This window comes from Ciconia boyciana, chromosome 3, assembly GCF_034638445.1.
Source record: "Ciconia boyciana chromosome 3, ASM3463844v1, whole genome shotgun sequence".
NCBI lineage: Eukaryota > Metazoa > Chordata > Aves > Ciconiiformes > Ciconiidae > Ciconia > Ciconia boyciana.
This window is the reverse complement of record NC_132936.1, coordinates 74,670,905-74,680,409: the sequence shown is the minus strand read 5'-3', so window position 1 is coordinate 74,680,409 and position 9,505 is coordinate 74,670,905. Positions and strand designations below refer to the sequence as shown.

At 41.2% G+C, this 9,505-nt stretch overlaps 1 protein-coding gene across 1 annotated transcript in view; it reads left to right on the top strand.

Moving 5' to 3' along the window:
• The first annotated feature begins 342 nt into the window (after positions 1-342).
• ADGB (androglobin) overlaps positions 343-9,505 on the top strand; it is a 130,682-nt gene continuing 121,519 nt past the window's right edge. Inside the window, exon 1 of the mRNA XM_072857952.1 lies at positions 343-533. Within this exon, the coding sequence (XP_072714053.1) occupies positions 343-533 (191 nt within the window). The remainder of the gene's footprint in view (positions 534-9,505) is intronic.

The window sequence follows — 9,505 nt, the reverse complement described above, 5'->3', positions numbered from 1 at the left end:
ACTTCTTAAATGTCTTGAGCCTTTTCAAGTTATTGTCTTCGGAAAGATCCTTGAAGCTACTGCACAAGCTCAGCAAGCAGCATTTCATCACCTCCAAAGGCAAGCCTTTTTCCGCAAAGGCGCTTTATACCGGAGTCTTGGTTCCTGGGACACGAAGACGGCGGCGAGCGGCGTGTCCGTGCTCGCCACGGTGCGGGGCGGGACGGGCGCGGGGCGTCACCCCTCACGCGACGCCCGCTGCCCGGCGGCGGTGGCGGTGGCGGCCCCGGCCCCTCCTGCGCGGCGGCTGGCACCTGCCGGGGCGTCTCCTGCCGGCCCTTCCTCCCGCGGGGGCCGGGGATAATGCCGGGGGTGCGCTGGCCGCAGGGCCCCTGGGCCGCGGGGCGGCGCTGGAGCCGCTACCTCCGGCGGGCTGGGTCGCCCGGCAACGCGGCGGACGCGGCGGGACCCGCGGCCATGGCCTCCAAGGGGAGCAAGAAGAAGGAGCTCGGCAGCCGTAACAGCTCCGGGCTGCTGGGCGCCTCCGCCAAAGAGTAAGAGCCCCGGGCGGGAAGGAGGGAGGGCGCCGGAGAAGGGTTGCCCCCCGCCGGCCGACCGGCCGGCCGGCCACGGGGTGCGAGGCGGGCGCGCCGGGAGAGCCACCGGGGTGCCCGGCCGGGGCTGCTGCGGCCGCTGCCGCCGCTGCCGCTGCCGCTGCCGCTGCCGGGGAGGGGGCTCGGCCGCCCCCGCGGCCGTCTGGAAACGTCCCCCGGGGCGTCCCGGCCGCGCGCCCGCCCTTCCTCGGGCCCGGCGGCCGTTAAGGCCCGCGGCCGGCGGGGCTGGGCGGCCGCTGCGGCACGGTGCCACCTTCTGCCGTCCCCGCCTCTGTATCGCGGCCTTGTCACAGGCTGGACATACCTGGAGGAGCTGCTTGCCCGTAGTCCCGTGCGTGCAAGTAACTTACGCGGAGAAAGTTTACTTGCTCAAGTGGATGCTTAATTAAAAGTGGTTTCAATAGACAAGGTGGGGTGTGGTGGTTGGTTGTTTTATTTCGTTTGTTTAAACTGGAGGCCCAGCTTGGTGGTGAAAGTTGTACTTTCTTGCTTCTATGGTATTTCTTATGCACCTGTCCGGTAGCGTCATCCTGCCAAAGCGATGCTGCGTGTATCTTGTACCATACCTGGTCTAGCAGACAGGGTGCCTTGGACCTCGAGGAGAGCTGTAGGAAGGAGACGATCACGGCACGTGTGGTACGCGGGTGGGTGGCTTTGTGATGTGGCTGCTTCCGTATGCGAGGGGCAGCGCGTTGGCCACAGCTCATGGTACGAAGCATTCAACTTATGGTCAGGAGCAGATAGAAGTTAAGTGTTCACTGGAATGTTGTTTGGGTTTAAAAGAACCTCGAAGCTGTGCATCAAGACAATAATTTTGGGAATACACACCCTCCATTTCCATCAGGTAAAGGAACTAAGCTAGCTGAAGTTTTCAGGACAAAATGGTTAATGACTCTTCTAGCACATCAATTTCATTTACAGAAGGGAAACACAAATCCCAATGCCTTGAATGTTTGCTTTATGTTAGAGTGAATCTGAGGAAATTAAGTATTTAAAAAAAAAATCATTCTTCCTATTCGCTTCTTAAATATTTCTGTGTAAGTAGCATCTCTTGAGATATTTTAAAATGATTGACTATTTGCTAGGAATTTAGTGTGAATTTGTATATTTCTGTGAAAATGTATATTTCTTCCTGCAAAGACAAAGAAATAAATAGAAAACATTTACTTTCTTTCACTGTTGCTGTTTCAACCTGCAAGTTCTTTTTCTGTTTTGAGCAGCTTTCTCATCCTAAAGTATGTAACCCTGCATGCATGGCACTGGCAGGATTCAGGTGAAAAAGATATCTGATGTATATGGTCATGCCTTTTTCTTCTTTTTCCTGCCATAAATAAAAGTTTCAGTTGTATTACTTAAGACACTCTTGAAATCAGTCTTCAAATACCCCTTTGTTCTTATTTCATATCCAGTTACCCAGCCTTTGCTACAAAGTGTTTTCTTGTTTCATATTTTCATACTTCTGTTCTGTATTCTGCATCTTGATTCCCATTGTGATAACTTTTCTGTTGTTGCAGTCAGCCAGTATGTCTAATTCCTCCCTTCTCCTCACTGCATCAATTTGCTTAGCAACTCTTTTTTTGTTTTGGTCACAGCCATGCAGCCCTTCATATTTACTGCTTCAAGCAGTTTATCAAAATTTTTCTGATGATATCTAAGCTGCCAGGGATGCTTTTATTTTTTAGCACTGTTAGAGAAAAAGAAGTATTTTCTTACTTTCCAGTCTATGTGAAACTGAATGGGCTGTCATCCAAAAGATTTTGTCCAGTATTTCAGGTTTTGCTCCCTAATAGGCATGCTTACAGTGTGAGAATTTTTTAGCTGTTACATTAAATTAAGATACATCTTTTTTTGGAGAGTCTAAAAATCATTAATTCTGTTCCATATCATACACAATAACTTGTAAAAGAATCATTCTTATGAAATTAGTTATTTGTATCAGATTATCTAGAACGGTATCTGTCTTTTTCTTTAGTACATGGTTACTTTAGGCTTTATTAAATGAGACCACGATGGATAAATCAGATTAGAAAATTGTTTTCCCAGTGTCAAGTTGAGATGAGGATATTTAGTTACAAACTATTTGAATGATATTAAGCTTTACTGAAACACCTCTGAAATGCAATCTAGGGGATATGCTCGCGTAATATTTGAAATCTCATGTTGGACCTAAAGGACAGGAGACATGATTATCTCTCACTCTGCAATTATCAACTAATTGCAATGGAACTAATGTCTAGCATATGCCAATGTTAATTCAACATTAGCTAAGAATCAGAGCACAGGAATATTTACTCACTTCACTAAGGCTATTTTACATAAAGTGTAGTAGCTTGAAGATGCCCTAATGGTGGCTTAGTGGCTTGTGTTACTAGACTATGAAAGAAACTGTTACAATAGCCTGACTGTCATGCAGAACCTTCATGACACAGAATATATAGCTTGTATTAATTTTTTTTATTAAGCCTGTAATTTCTGTTTAAACTGTAGCATATCTTTTGGGTTTATCTGCTCTGCCATTGTGATACAGAGTGCCCTTGTTGTAAAAAGGAGCAAGTCTCACCAGTAAGTGTCTAGATGTTTCAGTGTTTGTGCTGTATACATTTCCATGACATCTTATTGTCCTGAACCATATTCAGGCATATGAAGAGATGAAGTGACCTTTTTTTTTAAAAAAAAGATCTTATTTGATGGAAGAGCTTTTAGTATACAGAACTACCTCTGTTTGTGTTTGTATCAATTAATATTTATATTAATATACATATTACCAGAAATGCTGGTAAGGTAAAAGGGGAAAACAGAAAATCTGTGACATAAAAAAATCTAAAATTACAGCAACTCCAATACTAATTTCCTGACTAACCTAACCCTGCTCACTTCTTATCATTCTGAAATATTACTAAGGCCTTTTGGGTGGATGGATGAAAAAATGTTGGTTTAGGTCAATGCATGTCTCACCAAGTTCTGCAACTGACCTGATAAACCTTCTTGTTTAAGCTGTCAGGAAGGATTTCACTTTAGCATCTGTTGAGCTGTAGATAATGAATTTAAATCAAGGAAAGCTAGGGACAGCTTATTCTAAACTTTTGCGTAAATACATTTTTGTCTTGAAACAAAAATTTTACAGAAAAAGTAGCCCCACTTTTTCATCAAACAGTAGAGAATGGTGCTATAAAATATTTGAAAATTTGAATTCAGCACTTGCTACACTTTCAACCATATTGTTTTGCTCTGTTTGGAAGTGCTTTCTGAGTTGATTAAAGGCTCTATTCTACTACAGTGTTTAGTCTCAGTAAGATCTTCATCCTGCTGAGAAACCACACGCATCTTAATACTCTGTAGTCAAAGAGCTGGGTGAAAATCTGGTTTTGCTGAAATCAGTGAAAATTGTTGATAGTTGGGAACTGAACAGAGAGGCGCTAAAAGTTTACCCTTGAGAACACTTTTGATACCTTGAATAGCCTTTCTTCTTGCTTGCCCTTGTTGCCCAGATGGATTGGAATTTATACCCCAAACCCAATATCAAAAAGATATTTTAGCATTCTTAGTCCCTCTGAAAGGACTGAAACATTGAAACATATTTCTTTTCTTTAGTCATGCTATATGCCAGTGATCTCCAAACTTTTTTGGTCATGCAACCCTATCAGTAAAAAATTTTTGAGCACACCCCCCCAGTATATGTATATTTATGTATTCATAAATGATATACATGCACTACTGAGGTTCTAATATTTTCTTCCTTGTGTGCACACCCCACTTTGGAGACCACTGCTATAAGCCACAGAATTTCTATGGAGAGAACAAGCAACTAGGCAGTTTCAAGTTTTGAACTACAGTCTGCTAAAGTCTACAGGGAGCTTTTTATTTGGGTCAGGCTTAGCTTATGGTCAAAATTTAGGACTACAGACTGTGATTTATGCAAAATAGAGGCTATGTTTCATTTTTCAATTTTCAACACTGCTTCTAGCGTGCCTTCCCCTTTGTCATAGGATTTGTGATGTCAGAATGATGGGAATGCAATTGATAGCAGACAGATCAACATGTTATTTCTTTATTTGGAAATGGAAAGACACTGTATAGTAAGGAACATCTATATTACAGTAAAGATATTCTGTGTTTGCAGGTCCATGAGAAAAAGATGAAAATCTCATTCATTTACTAGATAGTACAGTTCTAGCCCCAAATACAGAAAATGTTCAATTTTCTGATTTAAGGCTAGATTGGTATCATTGTTGTCAAGAAAAATTAGCACAGTACCGAGCTGATTCTGCAGGAGTCTACTCTGGGACAAAATGATGAATACTGCTGTTCTTAATATTTATAATTGTTGAGAAAAATTGCTGAACATGGTGATAAAACAACTGTACTGTGTAACCCTATGACTTAGTCCTCATTTTGGTTTGCAATTCCTATGTTGGAGAGATTGCTCTATGTTTCCTCAGATAAAGATTTACTCCTAATAGTAGGCAAGTGTTAGTAATGATCGTAAATGTTTTAGCAAAGGCAGTTTACCAAGTCTTTTTTTCGTGGGATATGGAGATTAGAAGTAAATCTTACACACGCACTTTAAGACTGGAGCTGTTGTTCATTGGAGATATGACATGACAATTACTTATTAGATATTTTCTGTTTACATTCATTCTGTTACCTAGCTTGTTCAGTGCATTTGCGAGACAGAGACTTGTAGTGTACACATTTTGTGTAAGCCTGTGAGAACTTAAGTAGTATTACTGTCCCTGTATCAGAAGGAGGAATGGATGTTTGCAGGCTGCCTGAGAAAACGTTGTCCCATCAATTTAGTATTCCGTTGTAATTGCAAGGTAGGTTTTCCCTGAGGATCTCTGTTTTATTTTTGAACACAGCTTGCAGTTGCAGGGATAAAAATATTTTGTATTTTGTCTAATAAGGTCTTCCTGATAGTAAATGCTACTTTTTTTTATATGTCTGCATTGATTGAAATACTGAATAGAAATATCAGTAGTATAAAAAAGAAAAAAGGCTAATAGTTTTTAGAAATATTGAAAAAAAAAAATCCTGAGAGCTGTCAATGCTTACCACAAAGAATTACAGTGTTATAATTTCAAATCTTGTGGATAACATTAGTGCAGAAGCCCTCTGAGAGTAATGTGTACAAACAGGTGGAAAATATATTTTGATGACCTTAAAATTACTTTGCTTGATTCCTAGAGAGATCAGGCTTCTTTTTCCCCTGTAAATGCTCACAATAGTCAGCATAGTACACCTGTACTGTGGAAAATCAATGGGGATTATTGGTGGATATATTGCCGTGCTGGAGTGGGACCTCAGAAGCATATGGAGAAGGCAGGAAAATTCCTTTGGACTCGCTAAGCCAGACTTTGCACGGACCTCTGCAGGATGCTCCATTGGGTCTCTCTTCATTACTGCTTTCTAATTAGGTAGCAATTCCCTTCAGGAGCTGGGCAGTTGCTAGAGATGACAGGCTGAAGAGCTCAAAAGAACTGCTGTCCTTATAGCTTTCCTTAATTGCACCATTAGAGGCTACTGAGAATCTGATCTTTCTCAGGTTTCAGCGGTTATAGTGAATAGGAATTGATGTCTTTGTCGGCACTGGAAGAGATTCGGCTAGTATAAGAATGGATAATGAATTAAAATGCTTTTTAAATGAATTTGATGAAACTCTATGCCATCAAGCCCAATCTTCTGAATTAAACTTCAGTCATCAGCATCTGCCAGCACAAAGAAAAATCTGAATTAGGGTTTGGGTTCTTAGGGACAAAAGTGAGGGGTTAATAGTCAATGCCAAGAGAGGCAAGTGATTTAGGGATAATTGCGGCACAATGTATAGGTCACCAATGTATAGGGCAAGGTCAGAGTGGTGTTGGAGTTCTTATTAGGGAGAGCAGTAACTACGAGCAATATTTAATGCTGATGGATCCTTGAGGACCTGCAGAGACAGGCTGAAGCCTGGACTGGCTGGAAGAAATTATTTAAGTTTAACTGTGTGCCTGTGATTGCAACGAGTAGCAGGTTGCTGCACTGCTGTTGTACAGTGTGTTGCTGCACCAAAGCCTAGGATTACCTAATGCTTGTTATTAACATTAAAGGCTGGGACAGTAAGAACAGAAAAAATAGCTGCATTGCTAATTCATACTTGAATTCCCATATGCCTAGGATAAGGAGTTAAGCCAAGGCTTGTGATTAGGTTTTATCCACTGCCAGCATGTGTTCCTCAGGTAAGTATTCTTAAGATTTAGGCTACAGTAGTGGTTTAGAGAATATAGACTGTTGGTTAGTTTAAGTTTTAATGGGCACTAAAAATTTACATGGGGTCATGGAACAAGTCTGCGGAAAAGAAATCCATTGAAGATTATATAAATAAATAGAAATCGCTAGTAGCTCAGGAACTGCTTGAGCTAAAAATGATTGGAGACTATCAAAGTATTAGAGAAATATACTACATATGCCTTTATGCTCTTCATAGGCTTTCAACTGCGAGTATTGTTTGAGACAAGATGTTGGGCTATAGTTCACCCTTGCTCTGACTCAGTACTCCTGTTCTTATGTTTGTGGTCCAAGAGGGTAGCTCAATGGTGTATCTTTGTCTTGCAACACGTGCTGCAACATATGTGTGATTGTGAGAAGGGGTTGCTATATTACTGTAAAAGCTAGTTAGATTCCTAGGTAGATGCTTATGCATGTTTTTGACCTTGCATGAGCCTCAGTCAGAGATGAGTATGGCTTGGTGGTTCTGACTAAGTTCTGCTAGAGGCTTGAAACAGAGTTAAAATTTTGGACAAAAAGCATTGAGGATAATAGTCCCAATTATTGATGATGCCCTAAATTTGCAATTTTGGATTAGGCATATCCATCTTTTGGTTAATTCTGCCCCATTTATTGGAAACTGGGCCATCTTTAAAAATACAGTTAATTTCAAGGTTATGGTTATAAGAAACACGGTGCTCGAGTTCAAAGCATGCTAGTGTCATGGTTTAACCCCTGTAGGCAGCTCAGCCCCACACAGCTGCTTGCTTATTCCCCCCCCCTCAGTGGGATGGGAGGAGAGAATCCAGGTAAAAGTGCAAAAACTCGTGGGTTGAGATAAAGGCAGCTTAATAGGGAAAGCAAAAACTGTGCACGCAAGCAAAGCAAAACAAGGCATTCATTCACTACTTCCCACGGGCAGGCAGGTGTTCAGCCATCTCCAGGAAAGCAGAACTCCATCACACGTAACCATTACTTGGGAAGACAAATGCCATCACTCCGAGTGTCCCTGCCTTCCTTCTTCCCCAGCTTTCCATGCTGAGCATGACGTCATATGGTATGGAATAGCCCTTTGGTCAGTTGAGGTCAGCTGTCCCAGCTGCGTCCCCTCTGGTCCCTTCTTGTGCACCCCGAGCCTGCTCGCTGATGTGGCAGTGTGAGAAATAGAAAAGGCCTTGGTGCTGTGTAAGCACTGCTTAGCAGCAACTGAAACATCCCTGTGTTATCAACACTGTTTCCAGCACAAATCCAAAACATAGCCCCATTCAAGCTACTGTGAAGAAATTTAACTCAATCCCAGACAAAACCAGTACAGCTAGTTACTGAACTTTGCAAGGGAAGGAAGATTCATATGAAGAATTTTAAACCTTCACTGCATTCATAACCTTCTTTACAATTGTAACTGGTCAGGTATTACAAGATACTATACCCTTACTACAAAGCTGATTTTAGTCCTTTGGATCACTCAGGAGGCTCTTCTATCTCAAATATCTCAGTTCAGATCCTTCTTAACCACATGCATCACCAAAGCCAGTTAAGGCTTCTCAAGAGTCTGGGAGTGAGCTCTGGTGTATCTCGAGCTGCAGCAGTTGTTCATTTCCAATTTGCAGCTACTGTCCTGATAATCCTGAGGAACAGGCATTTTGAGATCACAGTCTCATTTAGCAGGCTGTTAATTGCAATGACTCCTAAGATGAACAGAATTCTTTTGTTTTGAATAGCTGTCCGGAGCCTTTTGGAAGGGTTTATTCGCTGTTTGCATTACCAATATGATAAGGCATTTCCTGTTCTCTCAAATAATTCAGAAGCAACATAAATCTGTAACGGCCAGGATTTCAGGACATCCAGCTGCAGAATTGAATGGAGAAGTGTCTATGTAGCTTAAAATTTAACCATCTGAAACACTGAGCAAATGGTACCATCATGTACGTGCACTTTCTCCAGACATAGTAATGCTAGTGGTTAAATGTGTTATGATCCTAAGTTCAATTTGGTTGAAATTCTTTGGTTCATAATTGTTCTTCAGAAGTTATTTATTGCATCAATGTGCATCTGCAAACTCTTTTACTGTGCTATTGTACTAATATCTAAATTGTAATCTAACAAAAACTAGAGACGTTCCTGGAGAGTTTGCATTGCCCTACCTGAGCATAAAATACCTGCTTTTCATTTATTGTCTTTTATTGTCTATTTGTTTTATACATAACCCATATTTCCAAGGCCGGTATTTTTGTTAGTCTCAGAAATAAAATTAAGTACACCTAGAATTCTTACTGTTAGCATTTTCTGGCCAGAAAGATGATGATCTTGCTTTCAGCACCTGTGTTTCATTCATTTAAATGTTTCAGTGTGTAAATGCACTACAATTTTAATCTATATAGTCAATTTGTTAGTACTTTTTTTTTTCCTTTTCTTCTGCCTTTAACTTTTTTTTAGTTTCATGCTTTGTTGTGAGACAATGGGTTCTTCCCCAAGTAAATGAGATAAACATATTAAAATAGCATATAAGGCAACCAGTAAGTTGAATTTTTAATTAACTAGATTACATTTTAATTAGGAAATTATGTACTCAAATTAGTTTTCCTAGTTAATTCTAATTAAAACAATGAAAACCTGAGAGCTCAGCCTACCCTGATCTGTAGATTTCAAATTTCATGGACTCATGGGCATGA